At 40.2% G+C, this 21,082-nt stretch overlaps 1 protein-coding gene across 1 annotated transcript in view; it reads left to right on the top strand.

Annotated features, from left to right (window-relative positions):
• The first annotated feature begins 17,985 nt into the window (after nt 1–17,985).
• LOC129853914 (endosomal transmembrane epsin interactor 1-like) overlaps nt 17,986–21,082 on the top strand; it is a 56,601-nt gene continuing 53,504 nt past the window's right edge. The window contains exon 1 of the mRNA XM_055920429.1: nt 17,986–18,554. Coding sequence (XP_055776404.1) covers nt 18,258–18,554 — 297 coding nt within the window. The 5' untranslated portion in view covers nt 17,986–18,257. The remainder of the gene's footprint in view (nt 18,555–21,082) is intronic.

Genomic DNA, 21,082 nt, shown 5'->3' on the forward strand with positions numbered 1-21,082 from the left:
TTACTCATCGTGCCTCGAGCGTTGGCAAGCTGCAAATCATCTACCACATTAACATAAATGTTAATAGGAAACAGTCCTACTGTGGACACGTTATGGATACCAGGTCCGCTGATACTGCTGTTACATAACACCACCACCAGGGGGCTTTGATCTGCCTCTTCAGGAGAGGCCTAGGAAAGTTACCATCCACCATCCTTCCACTTCAAATACAGGCCAGAGGTTGGTTATATATCTATATATATACAGTTGAAGTTTACATACACCTTAGCCAAATACATTTAAACTCAGTTTTTCACAATTCCTGACATTTAATCCAAGTAAAAATTCCCTGTTTTAGGTCAGTTAGGATCACCACTTTATTTTAAGAATGTGAAATGTCAGAATAATAGTAGAGAGAATGATTTATTTTAGCTTTTATTTCTTTCATCACATTCCCAAACATAACGATGGTCATTATGGCCAAGCATTTCTATTTTTGTTTCATCAGACCAGAGGACATTTCTCCAAAAAGTACGATCTTTGTCCCCATGTGCAGTTGCAAACCGTAGTCTGGCTTTTTTATGCCGGTTTTGAATTGCGACTCTACTTTGTCTCTATACGCTTAGCTTATTTGATTACCTTGCGGAGGGAATAGCTACACTGTTTGTATTCGGTCATGTTTCCGGTCACCTTGCCCTGATTAAAAGCAGTGGTTCGCGCTTTCAGTTTTGTGCGAATGCTGCCATCAATCCACGGTTTCTGGTTTGGGAATGTTTTAATAGTTGCTTTGGGTACGACATCGCCGATGCACTTTCTAATAAACTCGCTCACCGAATCACCGTATTCGTCAATGTTGTTGTTTGACGCAATGCGGAACAGATCCCAGTCCACGTGATCGAAGCAATCTTGAAACGTGGAATCAGATTGGTCGGACCAGCGTTGAACAGACCTGAGCACGGGAGCTTCCTGTTTTAGTCTCTGTCTATAGGCAGGGAGCAGCAAAATTGAGTCGTGTCAGCTTTTCCGAAAGGAGGGCCTTATATGCGTCGCGGAAGTTAGAATAACAATGATCCAGCCCTGGTAAGCAGCCCTGGTAGCATAATCGATATGCTGATAGAATTTAGGGAGTCTTGTTTTCAGATTAGCCTTGTTAAAATCCCCAGCTACAATGAATGCAGCCTCAGGATATGTGGTTTCCAGTTTACATAGAGTCAAATGAAGTTTGTTCAGGGCCATCGATGTGTCTGCTTGGGGGGGAATATATGCGGCTGTGATTATAATCGTAGAGAATTCTCTTGGTAGATAATGCGGTCGACATTTGATTGCGAGTAATTCTAAGTCAGGTGAACAAAAGGACTTCCGTTCCTGTATGTTGTTATGATCACACCACGTCTCGTTAATCATAAGGCATACCCCCCCGCCCCTCTTCTTACCAGAAAGATGCTTGTTTCTGTCGGCGCGATGCGTGAAGAAACCACCTGGCTGTACCGACTCCGATAGCGTGTCTCGAGTGAGCCATGTTTCCGTGAAGCAAAGAACGTTACAGTCTCTTATGTCTCTCTGGAATGCTACCCTTGCTCGGATTTCATCTACCTTGTTGTCAAGAGACTGGACATTGGCGAGTAGTATGCTCGGGAGCGATGCGCGATGTGCCCGGATCCTGACCAGAAGACAGCTTTGTCTGCCCCTTTTACGGCGTCGTTGTTTTGGTTCGCCGGCTGGGATCCGATCCATTGGCATGGGTGATGGGCAAAACAGAGGATCCGCTTCGGGAAAGTCGTATTCCTGGTCGTAATGATGGTGAGTTGCCGTTGCTCTTATATCCAATAGTTCCTCCCGACTGTATGTAATAAAACCTAAGATTACCTGGGGTACCAATGTAAGAAATAACACGTAAAGAAACAAAACACTGCATAGTCACCTAAGAACGCGAAGCGAGGCGGCCATCTCTGTCGGCGACAGAAGTCTCACGCTATCGAGTGAGTGCTTATGTAAACGGATAGTGCAGCTGTTATGGGTAAAGCTGTCCTGGTGATTGATGTGTAGTGACCTTGTTGAACTGTGGAATGTGTTTGAACATTTGAAAGAGTTGGGAAATTTTGTAGTGAACTTTTTGATCTACTGTTTGGGGAGCGTGTATATGAAACTGTAATTTCCGGGGTAGGTTTGCCTGAGTATAAGTAAGAGCTGTGAACACTACGAGCAACAAGAAACCTCAAGAGAGATAAACTACATAAAACATGGCTCCTAGAACAATTATCGGGGTATTGTGTCCTTCGTGTCATGAACACAATGACAAAACCATTGAAGCCATTCTTTGTGATGCTGCTGATTGTTTTAATGGTTTGCTGGATATGAGTGACGAACATATGGGGTACATTTTCCAACCGGACGATTCAACGGTGAAGATTTTCATAAACTCTGGTTTTGGTTTAAAACGGCGTTGTTTATCAACGCCGTTTTAAACCAAAACCAGAGCGTGTTCCTCCTGCGTTGCGGATGAGAGAATGGCTTAAGATAAGACTTGCTCTATGTCAGATCGAACAGGCCCTGAGTGGAACATCCCTGCCTGGGTACGCATTGTAAGAGGAAGTCTGCGGGCAAGATCATTTGAAAGCCATAAGAATCTCTTCAGTGGCATATAGTTCAAAGTGACAATTTTAGGTTGTGCCGAATTCAATAGTTCAAATGCAACCAATTCAGTTAGTTCGTATGTATTTTCAAAAGTATCCACAGAGGTCAACTATGTTGTGCCTGTCTAGCTTTAGGTGGGGAGATTATTTAAAAAGTGATGATAAAAGAAGTGGAAAATCTTTTCCAACATCGTGAACATTTACGGCGACATAACTTGGGTATAAAGGCAAGAAGGTTGATCTATCATGGAAAAGAAAACATACGAAACCTGGAAGGTACTGGAGATCAAGCGGGAAAGAGACAGTGTCTGAACCGGGCACATCTTGATGAAGGGGATTTAGAGACGGATGGGGGTGTTGGTTTACAATCGATCCTACCTTTATCTCTAAGAAAGGAATTAAAGAATAATTACATATTAACATGTATATGTAGTATTGTTCAATAATAACGTGTAACGCATATGTACTAAAGATTTAAAAAAAGTTTTATTTATTTAACTAGGCAATAAGAACAAATTCTTATTTTCAATGACAGCAGGTTAAATGCCTTGTTCAGGGGCAGAACAACAGATGTCAGTTCGGGGATTTGAACTTGCAACCTTTCAGTTACTAATCCAACACTCTAACCACTAGGCTACGCTGCCACCCCAACAGGTGTGCCCACATTGAATGAAATATTAGGCTATCTCTGCCCCTCAAAGGTTGGGTGCGTGTGAGTGTGGAAGGTCTTTGAAACAACTGTCTGAAAACAGTGGGGGTCCTGTGGCATCCGATGAGCTCATGACCTCTGTCACCCCCCCTCGGGGTGTGAACATGTGGTCATGTGGCAGGAAGTTAGGTTACAAGCAGAGAAACTTGCTGAGAACATTATTGTCTCAGGCAAATACATGAAAGAAATTAAAGAATAATTATACCTGGAAACATTTCATGGATATTAAAGTGTAGTATTGGGAAATAATATGAATGATTTATATATATGTTTAGTAAAAACACATTCTTAATATTGTCAGGTCTGTGGGTTTAAACACACAGAGAGAATCCTAAAAATAATCAAAAACGTTATTTTATATAAATACAGTTTAAAATATCTATATATATATATATGTATATATTATACATGGAAACATTTAAGGGGTATTAAATGTTATATTTTTGATAATAATATGTACGTTTTATATACATTTGAGTAAAAAAAACAGGTCAAGTATAATATTGCATAGTGCACTTTTTCACAATAGTAATATGTTTAACGGTCTGTACAGTAGGCATTTTGGTATTAACATTTTAGAAGAAAATATTATATTTAAAAATAAAATGTGTCTTACCTTCAATGAAGGAACATATTGTCAGGTTTGTGGGTTTACATACATAGAGAGAATCCTGAAAATAATCAAAAATCAGATTTTATATGAATACAGTTAAAAGAAAAAAAAAATATATATATATATTACACATGTAAACATTTAAAACCTGTTGAGGACAGAGGGCGCTGTTTTCACTTTGGGGGAAAATTGTGCCCAATTTAAACGGCCTCGTACTCAATTCTTGCTCGTACAATATGCATATTATTATTACTATTGGATAGAAAACACTCTCTAGTTTCTAAAACCGTTTGAATTATATCTGTGAGTAAAACAGAACCTCTTTTGCAGCAAACTTCCTGACAGGAAGTGGAAAATCTGAAATCGATGCACTCTTCTAGGGGCTGCCTATTAAAGTCCTTGATATTTATTAGTTTAGATGCACTTCATACGTCTTCCACTAGATGTCGACAAGCAGTGAGAGAAGAAAATGAGTGTGTAACTTGATCTGGCGTCGCATTATAGCTCTTGGCATGACGTGTCACCAGTTTCCTGTTTTCTGGAGAGCGCGAGCAGAGACCTGGATTTGCCTTCTGATAAGCTGCCGTTATGGACGACTAATATCTCCGGCTTTGATTTTATTTGATACATGTGACAATATCATCGTAAAGTCTGTTTTTTCAATATAGTTTAATCAGATTATTGACATTTTTTCGGGAGTTTTGCCGTGCTCCTTTCTCTTCCGTTTGTTGACATGGAGAGATTCGCGCCACTTGGCAAGTGTGCTTGCTAAATCGAGAGGGAAAAAGGCTGTTCTAAATCCAAACAACGATTGTTCCCGACAGATAAATAAAACTTTTTTAAAATCTTTAGTACATATGCGTTACACGTTATTATTGAACAATACTACATATACATGTTAATATGTAATTTTTCTTTAATTCCTTTCTTAGAGATAAAGGTAGGATCTATTGTAAACCAACACCCCCATCCGTCTCTAAATCCCCTTGTACAACATTCTGATGAAAAATCAGCAAAAGTAGGAACCATTTTATGATGCTATTTCATATATCTGTCGAACATGTTGTGCTAGTCGTTTGCGCCCAGCTTTTGGGTACTCTCTCGCTATACCGAAGCTGGGTGTCGTAATTAAGTTATTTTTAGAATTCTAACACAGTGATTGCATTAAGTGTATCTATCATTTCCTATACAACATGTATTTTTTAGTTATGTTTATGAATAGCTATTTGGTCAGAATATGTGTGTAAGAAAAAGTGTCAGAAAAATATCCAATGTTGTGGGAAAAAGTAGCTACGTTAGCACAATGTATAACCACTGATTTCAGCTCTAAATATGCACATTTTCGAACAAAACATTAGTGTATGTATAACCTGATGTTATGGGACTGTCATCTGATGAAGCTTATCAAGGTTAGTCAAAAATTATATATCTTTAGCTGGTTTGTTACGATCGCTAACTTTTGCTGCTGGGAAATGGCTTGTGTTTCTGGCTATTGTGGTAAGCTAATATAACGCTATATTGTGTTTTCGCTGTAAAACACTTAAGAAATCGGAAATATTTGCTGGATTCACAAGATGCTTGTCTTTCATTTGCTGTACACTATGTATTTTTCAGAAATGTTTTATGATGAGTATTTAGGTATTTGATGTTGGTGTCTGTAATTACTCTGTCTGCTTTCGGTGCAATTTCTGATTGTAGCTGCAATGTAAACTATGATTTATACCTGAAATATGCACATTTTTCGAACAAAACATAGATTTATTGAATAACATGTTATAAGACTGTCATCTGATGAAGTTGTTTGTTGGTTAGTTTGGTTGGTTCTTAGTTAGTTAGGTTGGCTTTGTGCATGCTACCTGTGCTGTGAAAAATGTCTGTCCTTTTTTGTATTTGGTGGTGAGCTAACATAAATATACGTGCTGTTTTCACTGTAAAACATTTTAAAAATCGGACATGTTGGCTGGATTCACAAGATGTGTACCTTTCATTTGTTGTATTGGACTTGTTAATGTGTGAAAGTTAAATACTTCTAAAAAATATATTTTGAATTTCGCGCTCTGCCTTTTCAGTGGAATGTGGGAGGAGTTCCGCTGGCGGAACGCCAGAGCCAGACAGGTTAAGGGGTTTTAAATGTAGTATTGTTTCATAATATATGTGTGTTTTATATACAATTTGAGTAAAAAAAACAGAGGTATAGTATAATATTGCATAGTGCACTTTTTCACAATAGTAATCTGTTTAAAGGTCTGTACAGTAGGCATTTCGGTATTAACATTTTAGGAGAAAATATTATATTTAAAAAATAAAATGTATCTTACCTTCAATGAAGGAAATCTCTATGTCTCTCTCTGTCTGTCTCCCACGAGCGGTTTCTCTCAACATAAGAGAAAGGTATGTGTTTGTGTGTTGTTTTGTTTGTTTGAACAAATGTTTTTCTCATCAATTCAACAGGTGTGCCCTTACACAGCATGGGGGTCTACATGTACATAACAGTTGTTTTCCCCCCCGAGGATGTCAGGCCATATGTATATCCCACGTGTGGTTGTGTGTGTCTCTGTATGTGTGTAGGAACCAATGTTTTTTAAACCTGTCTAACCTCTGACCTTCCAAAAGACTTCTCAGCATATCCCTATGAATGGATATATCCCTAACAAGTGTTTACAACCCTTACACATCAGGAGACCACATCACAAATGTTTGAAAACAGTTTGTATGTGTTCTCGTGAGGTCTCCTGGGGTGGCTGTCTCAATCAATCATGCCATCCACTTTTTGAAAGGGTAATTGTACTCTTTAAGATGGGCCCTTTACTTATGACTTAAACAGATCCATTTTACCCCCTTTAATAACCTTTTAATGCACTGGGCTAAATCAGGGGACACACAGAGTGTTTTTTGTTCGTCTTAAACAAATCTACTGTGAAACAAAAGTGTACACCTCATCGTTATGGACCTTTTTTTAAAGACACCAGTAACATTTCAGAAATAGTTTAAATGTATTCATTTTTGAGTTTGCAACCCAATATGCCACTTTAAATACATCACAGATGACTGAAATGTAACAAAACGCCTATTGTGTTTATTGAGATGTACACGGAGATGCTCAGTTTGTCAATATTCCCCTCACGTGATTCCCCAACATCTTGGCAACATGGGACCCAAAAATGGAGCAAATGTATAGACATGTATCCATAACAAGGCTTAGGAGGCCCCTATAGTGTCCAAAAATCTCTCTAAAAAGTCCCATGTTTTAAGCATCTTTTTTCATGCATATAACTTGTCAAAAAGTATTTTTATGACCAAATTCACATTCTTTAGTGTAGACATTCATTTGTTTTATGATTTCATGACTGTTTGATAGTAGATCCCTGAATGGTCCAAAACAAGTATGTCTGTAGCACAAAATAGCTTACAGGTAGGCCCTCTTTCACTCTCTCATGTCACAAGCTGACAGGCTCCCAGAGGCAGGGCCATAAAAGGCCCCAGCTCACTCAACTGCCCCTCCCCTCTCCAACAGCCATCAGCCCAGAACAGCATGAAGACAGAACAGCTAAAAGATCATCTGGGAATCCTTCCTTTCTCATGGATCTTTTTAAAGGTGAGTTGAATATTCAATGTGATGTTTGTGTGTATATATATATTATTTAAGAAGTATATGTGTTAATTGTTTTCATTGACATGTATGTTTTTTTTTTAATGAAGGCTATTTATCCATTGAGCAGTAGCCACTGTTTTTATTCATACTGTTTGTAAACAATAGCTTCTGCCCTCTTAGGTTCTATTTGACCCTCTTATTATATCAAAACCTCTCAGACTAGAAAGTATGATTACAAAGTATGATTAGAATCTATGGCCAACTATGTTCAAACTATGATTAGAATCGATAATTAGAAACTGTGATCAAACTATGATAATAAACTATGAACAATTATGATGCCATGTCTGTGTGTGTGTGAGTGATGATCTATAATTTAATTGTGTAATATTACTCTCTCTCAATGTATAACATTTCACTCAATGTATAACAAAGTAATAAATATTTGACAACATTTCAATGTTTTGTATTGCAACAGTTATGAAAGACAATGACATCAAATTTTGAGGGAATTATTAATATAATGTGTTACATAGTGTGCATCTGTGATAACTTTATGTAATAGATTATCTCTCTCTCTCTTTCTCTCTCAGGCTATGAAAAAGACAAAAGACATGACATTGACCCCTGAGTGTTGAACTTTTGCCCACTCTACAGCCACCCTGGTTATTATATGAGGGTAATCTACCAATGTTGGAACATCTTGAATAACAGTAAGAGGCACATGTACTCTTAAATGTCCACTCAGCACAGCCCTTGGAGCATGGTTCCTCTCTAATTTTAATCCTAGGTTTATGACTTCTAGGGCGTGTTTCCTAGATGCTGTGCTTCGGCGGGTCTTAGATTTTTAGACTGGGTATCTGTAAAACACTTTGACAACTGCTGATGTAAAAAGGGGTTTTAAGAAATACATTTGGTGGATTGACAGATTTGTATTATTATAGAAAAAAATATAGCATTATTGTTATAATAATCTTTATTATCATTATGTTACAGGTGAGACATACCCAGAAATGTCAACGTCTTGTCAAGTGCTCAAATCTGTACAACAGCCCCATATAATCACGTACAGTAGCTCCAATTTACAAGAATGTGTTTACAAGGCAGTGATGAAAACAGTTTATATGAGTGCTAATTCAAACATACAATGATATATATTTGATACAATTTGCCATAAAAATTTGTTGTTACAAAATCACTTCGCATTGTGTACATTTCAAGGTTTCACAAACATAAAACAACCATCTAGTTAATGTTTCTCGGACTAACACACTGTTGAGTTTCCTATTTACTAAAGAGCAATCACTAAGACAAAACACAAAAAGTTGTAATATAATCTGTATACATGTCATTCTATACTGAAAACAGGTACATTCTGAAAGATTTTGATGTTGTTGATGTGATAACATTTTTTTAAATTCATGTCTCAATTTCGGACAATACTGTTTATTTATTTTTTTACTTACATTGTATTATTTATGTTGTCTCATACCATGCTAATACACTACCAAGCAATGCAAGCAGATTTGGAATTAACCCCATAACCGTTGTGTGTCTTTTTGGATCAAGAATTGATCAAGAATACCAATAGGTTTGATCAGATCCTCTTTCCTATTCAGGCATCATATAATGCCACCATCCATCAATTGTTGAATTGTGTTCTTTTTCTATGTGCATGCACCGAGCTTCCAATGGCTGTTTCCTCCAGCATCTTCACAAGGTCCTTTGCTGTTGTTCTGGGATTGATTTTCCCTTTTCGCACCAAAGTACGTTCATCTCTAGGAGACAGAACGCGTCTCCTTCCTGAGCGGTATGATGGCTGCGTCGTCCCATGGTGTTTATACTTGCATACTATTGTTTGTACAGATGAACGTGGTACCTTCAGGCGTTTGGAAATTGCTCCCAAGGATGAACCAGACTTTTTTCGGAGGCCTTGGCTGATTTCTTTCCATTTTCCCATGATGTCAAGCAAAGAGGCACTGAGTTTGAAGGTAGGCCTTGAAATACATCTACAGGTACACCTCCAATTGGCCAATTTCCAAGCTGTTTAGAGGCACAGTCAACTTAGTGTATGTAAACTCCTGACCGACTGGAATTGTGATACAGTGAATTATAAGTGAAATAATCTGTCTGTAAACAATTGTTGGAAAAATGTATTGTGTCATGCACAAAGTAGATGTCCAAAACTATCATTTGTTAACAAGAAATTTTTGTAGTGGTTAAAAAACGAGTTTTAATGACTCCAACCTAAGTGTATGTATACTTCCGACTTCAACTGTATACATATAGATATATACAGTGGCAAGAAAAAGTATGTGAACCCTTTGGAATTACTTGGATTTCTGCATAAATTAGTCATAAATCTTAGTAACAACAATAGACAAAAACATAGTGTGCTTAAACTAATAACACACAAATTATTGTATTTTTCTTGTCTATTGAATACATCATTTAAACATTCACACTGTAGTTTGGGGAAAGTATGTGAACCCCTCGGCTAATGACTTCTCCAAAAGCTAATTGGAGTCAGGAGTCAGCTAACCTGGAGTCCAATCAATGAGTTGAGATTGGAGATGTTGGTTAGAGCTGCCATGCCCTATAAAAAAACACTCACAAAATTTGAGTTTGCTATTCACAAGAAGCATTGCCTGATGTGAACCATGCCTCGAGCAAAAGAGATCTCAGAAGACCGAAGATTTAGAATTGTTGACTTGCATAAAGCTGGAAAGGGTTTACAAAGGCATCTCTAAAAGCCTTGATGTTCATCAGTCCACAGTAAGACAAAGTGTCTATAAATGGAGTAAGTTCATCACTGTTCCTGTAAAGATGACTGCAAGAACACCGCACAGAATGCTCAATGAGGTTAAGAATAATCCTAGAGTGTCAGCCAAAGACTTACAGAAGTCTCTGGAAGATGCTAACATCTCTGACAAGTCTACGATAGGTAAAACACTAAACAAGAATGGTGTTGTCACACAGCTAGGAGTGGTGGGTGCGGAGTCAGGCGCAGAGAGCAGAGGATAATGGGGAAAACCGAACTGTATTACGGTATCCAAAAGTAACGCCAAAAACGACAGACGAAAATAAATATGTCCAACCCAAAACTGGACATCACACATTCAGTGAACATAACACGCAACCAACCTAGACAAACAGAGAACAAGCCCGCACAAAAGCAGGCAGGCCCAACAGGCTTAAATAGCCCTGAAACAAAACTCAAACAAGAAACAGGTGCAACCAATAAGACATAACAAGCAGAAAAGGAAAAGGGGATCGGTGGCAGCTAGTAGACCGGCGACGACGACCGTCGAGCGCCGCCCGAACAGGCAGGGGAGCCACCTTCGGTGGAAGTCGTGACAGGTGTGCATAGGAGGACACCACGGAAGAAGCCACTGCTGTCCAAAAAAAACATTGCTGCACGTCTGAAGTTTGCAAAAGTGCACCTGGATATTCCACAGAGCTACTGGCAAAATATTCTGTGGACAAATGAAGCTAAAGTTGTGTTGTTTGGAAGGAACACACAACACTATGTGTGGAGAAAAAAAGGCACACCACACCAACATCAAAACCTCATCCCAACTGTAAAGTATGGTGGAGGGAGCATCATGGTTTGGGGCTGCTTTGCTGCATCAGGGATTGGACAGCTTGCTATCATTGACGGAAAAATTAATTCCCAAGTTTATTAAGACATTTTGCAGGAGAATGTAAGGCTATCTATCTGCCAATTGAAGTTCAACAGAAGTTGGGTGAAGCAACAGGACAACAACCCAAAACACAAAAATAAATGAACAACAGAATGGCTTCAACAGAAGAAAATGCGTCTTCTGGAGTGGTCCAGTCAAGAGTCCTGACCTCGACCCGATTGAGATGCTGTGGCATGACCTCGAAAGCAGTTCACACCAGACATCCCAAGAATATTGCTGAACTGAAACAGTTTTGTAAAAAAGAATGGTCCAAAATTCCTCCTGACTGTTGTGTAGGTCTGATCTGCAACTACAGAAAACATTTGGTTGAGGTCATTGCTGCCAAAGAAGGGTCAACCAGTTATTAAATCCAAGGGTTCGCATACTTTTCCCACCCTGCACTGTGAATGTTTACACGGTGTGTTCAATAAAGACTTGAAAACATGTAATTGTTTGTGTGTTATTAGTTTAAGCAGACTGTGTTTGTCTATTGTTGTGACCTAGATGAAGATCAGATTTTCTGACCAATTTATGCAGAAATCCAGGTATTTCCAAAGGGTTCACATACTTTTTCTTGCCACTGTGTGTATATAGGCTACTGTAAATATGTCTAGAACTCATGATAGATCTGAGTGATGCTCCTGTTAAGCTGTTCCTAAAAATACACTAAAATAGTCTACTGATGCCGAGAGTTAGGCCTACTTAGCACAGTAGAAGGTCATTCATTTTATTACAAATTCAGTTTGACCCATTAATTCTGATGGAAGAGAGAGATCAGTATTAAGTGATCTCCTTGATCACGAGTTTGGGAAATGCTGAGCTCAGCACAGGCAAAACGCTAGAGGAAAAACTGGTTCCGTCTGCTTTCCTGTCACGCCCTGACCTTAGAGATCTTTTTTATGTCTCTATTTTGGTTTGGTCAGGGCGTGAGTTGGGGTGGGCATTCTATGTCTTGTGTTCTATGTTTTCTTTTCTGTGTGATTGACCGGGTGTGGTTCTCAATCAGAGGCAGCTGTCTATCGTGTCTCTGATTGAGAACCATACATAGGTAGCCTTTTTCCACCTGTGTTGTGGGTAGTTGTTTTCTGTTTTGTGTTGTTGCACCAGACAGAACTGTTTCATTTCGTTCACTCTCTTTGTTGTTTTTGTTGTTTCAGTGTTCAGGTTATGTATTAAATTATAATGAACACTTACCACGCTGCGTTTTGGTCACCTTCTTTCCAGGACGATCATTACATTTCCACCAGACACTGGGAGATCAATTCACCTTTCAGCAGGACAATAACCTAAAACACAAGGTCAAATCTACACTGGAGTTGCTTACCAAGAAGACAGTGAATGTTCCTGAGTGGCCGAGTTACAGTTTTGACTTAAATCTACCTATGGCAAGACCTGAAAATGGTTGCTTCATAATAATCAACAACCAATTTGACAGAGCTTGAAGAATTTTGAAAAGAATAATGGGCAAATGTTGCACAATCCAGGTGTGTGAAGCGCTTGTAGACTCACTGTAATCGCTGCCAAAGCTGCTTCTACAAAGTATTGACTCAGGGGTGTGAATACTTATGTAAATGAGATATTTCTGTATTTGATATTCACAAAATTTTCAAACATTTCTAAAAATCTGTTTTCACTTTGTCGTTATGGGGTATTGTGTGTAGATGGGTGAGAGTAAAAAAATATTGAATACATTTTTAATTCAGCTGTAACAAGAAAATGTGGAATTAGTCAAGAGGTATGAATACTTTATAACTTAATAATAAATCATCTGATTGGCTAAGAATAAAAACTGGTATGAATACAACAACCACATGAACTGGTTGAAACATGAAATGGCAGAACATTTTTCTTTTTTTCTTTGAATAACAAGATTGAAATGGGCTTAATGGGTATACTTACTGGAGCTGCTTAGGAAAGTGTGTGATGTGGAAGATGGATGTATGCAGGATGCATTCCGCCAGACATGTCAGCCGCAAGTCCTAGGATAACTCCTCCCTGTGTGTGTGTCTGCGGATGTGTCCTTGTCTGAGGATGGCGTGTCAGTCTTACTCTCCTCTCATGAAGACTGGGAGTCTGCGTCTCAACAGAGAGCTGCTTTGTTAGTGGACCACATGAGCACGTTGCCCCAACTAGTCAATACACACTCCCCTCCTTGTCCATAGAAGAGCTCAAGCCCCACCAACAACATGATGCCTCCATCTCCACAGTGATCCACTATGTTGAGAGGAAGTGCAGACCATCCAAACGTAAGCATCACAATGACAACCAGCTCGCTCGGGAGAATCTGAAACAATGGGAAATGCTCACACTGGTGAATTATATATTGTACAGAGTTTCCAATGATCCACTTAACAAGAGCAAGTGATTCCATACGTCCTACCTGAGACTCTGAGGAAGGAGGCCTTGCCTGGTGGCCAGCCACGCACCGTCTCCCTCGCCCGTCAGAGGTTTTTATGGCACGTAATGGAGAAAGACGTCCGCAGCTACGTCAAGACCTGTCAAAGGTGTGTCCTCAGCAAGACCCCAGAGCCGACAGCAAGAGCCCCACCGGAGAGCATCAAGACCACTGCCCCACTGAAACTTGTATGCATCGACTTCTGGTCTGCTGAAGACAACTAGAACAAGTCTGTGGATGTCCTAGTGATTAGTGATTACTTCACCAAGATGGCATATGCATTCCCCTGCTGGGACCAGACAGCAACAAAAGTTTGAAGAAACTTCCGGACAACTTCTTCTGTGTCTATGGATTTCCTACCCGTCTCCACTCAGACCAGAGAGTGAATTTCCAAAGTGAATTCATCGCCTAACTCCTGGAGTTGGCCTGTGTCAAGAAGTCTTGTACCTCCGCCTATCATCCTACGGAGGGTAGTGGCATGGAGAGGTTGAACAGAACACTAGGCAACATGCTGAGATCCTTGCCCCCAAAGTCAAAGCAGAAGTGTCCCCAGATGATCCAGAACATGACCTTTGTGTACATTTGTACTGCTCATGAGACCACTGGCTTTGCACCCTTCTACTGGATGTTTCGGAGAGTACCTAGGCTGCCTGTTGACCAGATGTTCAAGAACGTCTTTCAGGACGAGACTGTCTGTGGCTACGATGTCTATGTGAAGACCTTGGTGAGCAACCTCCAGTCTGTTATGCTCCAAGCTCAGAAGAACTCTGCAGTGGAACAGAGACACCAGTCTGACCAGTACATCAAGAAAGTCAAAGCCAGCCTAGCTCCATTGGTGACCAAGTTCTTGTGGATAACAAGGGATGCAGAGGAAAACCCAAGCTTGCCGACAAGTGGGAACCAGACGTCTACACTGTTGTGGCTTCAAAGCCTGGACTCCACATCTACAAGATCTGGGGTCATAGTGGAAATGAGAAGGTGGTGCAGAGAAACCACCTTCTGCTCCAAGTAAACTTCTTCCCCTTGGATGAGACACAGGATGTGTCTGACCCCAGCTTAAAGAGCGACAACAGTATGGGAAGTAACACCCATGTGACGGATTTGCCTGATGTATTGATGTGGTTTGGAGCAATGTATTATGACACCCTTTGTCATAATACATGTGGTATATGTGTGGCAATGGCGGAACAACATTAAAACTTGTTGACCATGATTCGTGGTCATGTTGGTCTCTGCTCGCTGTAACCAACAAAGTAATACACCTAAGACTGAAGTTTCTGGTATCCAACAGTGCAGTCTTCAGCTGAAGACACTGGCAGCCTCAGCCCAAGTAACCCACAGATGAACATTCACCTCAGATGAGCTTCCTGTGGCTGGTGCTACTGGTGCTGGTGACCCTTCATCTCCCTCCTCTTTCCTTGCCCCTTAATGCCCTCCTGCCCAAGAACAACCTAGGAAGAGCCCCCCTTCTAAGTTTGGGAGGGTTATCAAGCCAGTGTGTAGACTGATAGTCTATGGTAGAACAAATTGTAGACACTAAAGGACAATGGTAGGAAAAAGTCCCCCGTTATTGATAAGGGAATAAATTTAGATGTTGAGAAGTTTTAGTTCACAACAAAAGTAGAGGTATGGCCTTAGTCCTCATTTTTCTATAGAGAGTGCTTAGACCTGCACAATCTCTATTCTCTCAACCTTTTATTAGGTAGCTATTTAGCTGATATATTCCAGTGAGTGGTTTGGTAAAACTGAGGGCTTGTATATACGAAGTCATTACAAGTATTTTTCTTTTCTTTTCATACTCTCCAGATGTTTGCGTAATTCAACATGTTGTAATTAATATGTTGTATAATTACACAACATTTCAATAGTTCCATGCCTGATATTACTGTACATTCCTTTTGTTGTTGTAAGTGCCCTTTTTAATGTTGCACACTCCCTTCTGCATTCCCCCTCAAACATCCCCTGCCCCCTTTAACTCTTCCCTGTCTACTACTGTACCCACGTGGAAGAGGTAGGGTACTGAAAATTGTCCCATGAAAATCATAATCAGGCCTATATGTTAAAACACTTACAATGAGTTTATATGGTCACTGACAGTGTATTATAATGGTCTCCCGCCAATATATTGAGATATTCATGTATTTCAGTAATTTATTCAATTTGTATCTGTTGATTTGTGAATGTTGTACATGCTATAACGTTACTGTACTTTCTACTGTAGGCTACATGTCGTCATTGGGCTTGCATGGCTATTCATGTCCCCTTTTGTTGTTAAAAGGGGAACACAGCATTTGTTTATGAAAGTTTTTCCTTGTCATTAAATATGTCATGTGTTTTTGTTGAAGATGTTTTGACGATATTTTACTGTTAGTAGTTTGCAGGTGCGCGTCACGTACTGTACAACACCAGGCTGTCATTGAGAAAGTTAGCTAGCCTAGGTCCATAGACTATACTGTACATTTATATTTCATACTGTACATTGCATTTACCGTATATTGTACTGTTATGTGAAACTAGATTACTGTTATATTGTCCTGTCTACTGTACCTATGTGGAAGAGAGGACTTTGGCATATAACAGCATTTGTTTATGGACATTTTTCCTGTCATTATCAGAGAATAAAAGAACACCAACCCTGATCCTTTGGTCATATGTACGCTGATCAAAACACAATGCAGATAGAGTAGATTGTAGTTTTTATAAGACAATATACATTTGCATAACCTACTACAGTCAGCTGTCATCAAACACATCTAAACAAGACATTTAGGCTAGTGAATTACGTTTATCAATTTATTTTTGTGCAAATAATGACGGCGGCCTGACTCAAAATAAAATCTACCTGAAGAGTTAAGAAATCGTTGAATACTTTCACACCCAAATATTGCAAATGACAGTTGGGGATGTGTGGCCTAATCTCACCCGCAGGGCCGATCCTAGCTTTTTGGTGGCCCTAATCAAGATTTGGTTTGGGGGCCACCTGTCACGGCCGTCGTAGGGAGGAGACCAAGGCGCAGCGTGGTATGCGTACATTCTCTCTATTATAAGAATGGACACTGAACAAAACTGACAAAATAACAAAACTAACCTGCTGAACAGACACATAGACAAAAACCCACAAAACCAAAAGGGAAAATGGCAACCTAAATATGATCCCCAATCAGAGACAACGATAAACAGCTGCCTCTGATTGGGAACCAATTCAGGCCACCATAGACATAGTATACATATGCCTAGACTTACCAACACCCCTAGACATACAAAAAACCCTAAACAATACAAAACAAGCATAACCACCCTCGTCACACCCTGACCTAACCAAAATAATAAAGAAAACATAGATAACTAAGGTCAGGGCGTGACACCACCCCACCTTGTGGATAAAACATTTTTGTGTTCCCCCTCTTGACATCAGTTCATTTCTTGCAATTGTACACATTTTGCTATAGGGCGTAGAGAAAAGGCTGTGGTTTTAAAGCACATTTTCTGCAATTCTACCCATTTTTCCATGGGGCGGAGAGAAATTCTTGCGGTTTTCAATAGAATTTCATGCAATTCTACTCATTCCATGGGGCGGACAGAACATTTTGTAGTTAAAAGCTAATTTCCTGCAATTCCCAAAATGTTGTCATGCGTGGATAGAACATTTAGCAGTTTTAAAGCTCATTTCCTGCAATTCTGACTCATTCAGTCATCACTGAAGTCATTTGTGGTGAGGAGGCACACAAGGGTTGCTGTTCAAAACAAAGTAATTACCGGTTTGATCGTCTCTAACCAATCAGAGTATCAAAGCCAATGACGAACCACCACTTTACTCACGTGTGTTGTGGCTCTGGCCCAACCCATTAGTTTCTGGACCAATCAGACGGTGTTCGCATTTGGTGAAGGGTCGGGGAGGTACTCCGATCCAGACTCATTGTGGAGAATAAACTAAGGTCCCTGGGCGTGGCCAGAGCAAGTAGTCTGGGTAGCCACGCGATTGATTTATGCCATGTTCATTATGATATCTGAGTGTGAGTGACTAACAACGTATATAGGGGGGCTCTGGAGGTTAGGGCCCCTTGGCAAATGCCATGCATGGTAATGTGTAAGGTGTAGATAACTGGCTAGACTAATTGACCAATTACACATTTTTCGCCGACATGGGCTAATTGAGTGACTGTCAGTGACTGACATTACAAGAGGAAAAACTGCTGATGCACTGCCAATTTCAAAATTGCATCTTGTCTATTCTACCATTCTAACTCTCAACAGTAAATTGAGACCCTGACTGAGTTCCTAAAAAATGGTGTTGGGGGGCCCCCTAGTAGTTTGGGTCCCTGCCGTTTATGCCCAGGGCCGGGACACTTGGGTCCCTGCCGTTTACGCCCAGACTCCTGCACACGCGCCCCTTCCTGCGCCCTTCTTGTGCCTCTGACAGAAATGTGAAACGCAATCCTAGCCCCTTGTCACAAACAGCAGTTATTTTAAAACTTCAAACTCCGCCACCTCGAGACGACCATGGCAGGAGTAACGACGCTAAGATCGACCAAACCCAACTGACGGATCTCTTCTTTAGTTTAGGAATACAACTACAACGATCACCCGCCTCCTCGCGCTGAGTCTCCTCCAGGTTCAGTTGTTCGTTGTTCTCCTCCTGGTCGCGCGTCTCCAATGTCTATACCGGTAGTTCTCCCCGGATCGTGTTACCCTGTAACTAGGGTTTCTTTGGGTTCTCAGTTGGCAGACTTGTCGTTCAGGAGCCGGCCGCCCCGCTGTATATCTAGCTCTCGCATGTCTGGTTCTCAGTCGCAGCTGCTACCAGCGCTTCTCCCCGGCCGCACACTGCTCTCCCTCGGATTACTGCAGCTGGTTCTCGGCTGCTCCATGGTCGCGCTCTCCTTCTCAGCTCTCTCCCTCAGCAGCTCGCCACCAATCCGAAACTCATGCCCTTTCTGGGTCGGATCTTCAGTGAGTAGCCTCAGGTTTATTAACATCTCACACATAATTAATAAGATGTCAGTCATTTTTTTGACTCCATATTCTTGAGCTATGATAGCTAGTCTACTATATCACCAGGTTGTGTAGTGTTTATCAATTATGCAACTATTACCCAAATCACACTCTGGTTAGGGGATTAGATCATATCCACCAGAACCAAAAGACATGACAGAGCGCTGGACTATTTGTCAGCTGTCATGTCCTGGTGTCATATCTAGATGCTGTTTAAGAGTCCAGTGGTATTAGGTGACTTGTGTGCTGACAAGTACATTATTATTATGGGGTGAATTTTATTGTTGGTAGCCCCTACAGTTGGATACTAGCCCATTTATGAGTGAACTGGATTGGAGCACATACTGTACAGTTGAAGTCGGAAGTTTACATACACCTTAGCCAAATACATTTAAACTCAGTTTTTCACAATTCCTGACATTTAATCCTAGTAAAAAAATCCCTGTTTTAGGTCAATTAGGATCACCACTTTATTTTAAGAATGTGAAATGTCAGAATAATAGTAGAATGATTTATTTCAGCGTTTTATTTCTTTCATCACATTCCCAGTGGGTCAGAAGTTTACATACACTCAATTAGTATTTGGTAGCATTGCCTTTAAATTGTTTAATTTGGGTCAAACATTTCAGGAAGCCTTCCACAAGCTTCCCACAATAAGTTGATATTGATACTGAATGTTTCTTGCTCTAAGGTGTCCATCTTGGATCGAGTCCTAAAAGGCACCCTATTGAATAAATGGCACCCTATTTCCAATTTATTGCTTTACTTTTAACCAAGGCCCATAGAGCTTGCACTGTGTAGGAAATAGGGACTATTCCTTACATATCGCAAACCCTGGTCAAAAGTAGTGCACTAAAATGGGAATAGGGTGCATTGTGGGGTGCAGCCCTGGTATTTCTCCATCTTGGTTTATTAAAAAAATTAATGTAAAAGAAAAATGCAGGTTTCACTTTTATTTAGTTATCACATTATTTCCTTGCACCTGCAACAACTCAATGTGCAAGTGCTTTTTAAAAAACATAGTAGTGTAATAAAAGGCCATAATGCATGTTGAGGACCCTCCCTCTTGCCTGAGACTAATCTCCTCTCCGACACATTGATTCTAACCTGGTTTATGGAGAAACCTTATCGCTCTGCCACTTCTGCTTTAAAATCCTCCCCAAACGTAAGAACATGTTATAACACATTTTACAGAGGCCTAGTATGGATTCACTTATATCACTTGTGAAGCATCTATGTAGGCCTTATAAAGGGTACGCAAAGCCTTTCAAGTTGTTGTTCTTTTAAAGTGGGACTGTGCATTGTACAATGACTTTTGTGCCTGTTTGGCAGACCATCTCTAAGTCTCTTACACAGGGGTTACATGATTGTCAAGCTACTACAGCTGCTGCTCAGACAATACTGTGGAGGCTGCCAGGGTTGTCAAACCTCAAAATAATGGCCCTGTTAAGTCTTAATCAGTCCAGCCCCTGTAACTACCCACTTCAGTTAGAGTATCAGACTAAAAGTGTTTCAGTAGACTATTGGGCCTTTTCAGCTTAATCAGAAACTACCACTGGAGAGAAATCAACCTTTTACGGACACTAATGTAACCACACAGTACAATTTGTTTCTGTGTTCTCATGTGGTGGAAAACCCCCTTATAAAGGCAGTCCAATCTCAATATACAAAAGCTTTATTTCAACATGCATTGGAAAACCAAATAAATTCGTTTTTTGTTTTCACAGACATCGTATACAGACCGAGGATGGGTGGGGTGCTTCACATGCCCTTCAAATGAGTCCGGTGCTTCTGCTTATCACCACAGATATTAGGTCCAGACAGAGACAAATCATATCAAGGACATGTCCACTCTCCCACACATCCTGGGATAACAGGAACCATGAACAATTGTTTTACAGAAAGTTAGAAACAGTTATAAAACAGACTACAAAAACTTAAAGGGCAACTTGAAACAATCTTACAGAAACTAAGAGGAACAGGATAACCTATCTCTTCTTCAAGCCATAAAAGATAACAAATTACATTTTCCTCTTTGACACCACATTATAGGGGTTTCACATTGGCTGGGGTGTTGTAGGCTTCTGTTGGCCTTTGTACAAGTCTGTTTTAATATCCACTGGCAAATCACTCCTCACCAAAACACAGCAACTCACTCGGCATACACAGCTTTCCTGGAACATGGGTGGGTGTAAGGGAGATAAGGCCTATTGAGCAACTAACTCTAGTTATTGTTAGGAAGTGTGGCGCAATGGCCTACAAAGGAAGCTGAAGGAACCCACCACTCACTGCTTTAGTTCATTATGTCAGACAACGTTCACATAACCTTAGACAACATTCACACAGCCTTTTAACAACATCCACACACCATGTGTGACTGACCGGCTGGATTCGGTCTTATGTAGCAACGTTTGAAATTGTGGTTTTTACATTGGATAACAGTAGAGACTGTGCTAGAAAATGGTATATCATACACTGCAGTTGAG

Source organism: Salvelinus fontinalis, chromosome 4, assembly GCF_029448725.1.
Source record: "Salvelinus fontinalis isolate EN_2023a chromosome 4, ASM2944872v1, whole genome shotgun sequence".
Classification (NCBI taxonomy): domain Eukaryota; kingdom Metazoa; phylum Chordata; class Actinopteri; order Salmoniformes; family Salmonidae; genus Salvelinus; species Salvelinus fontinalis.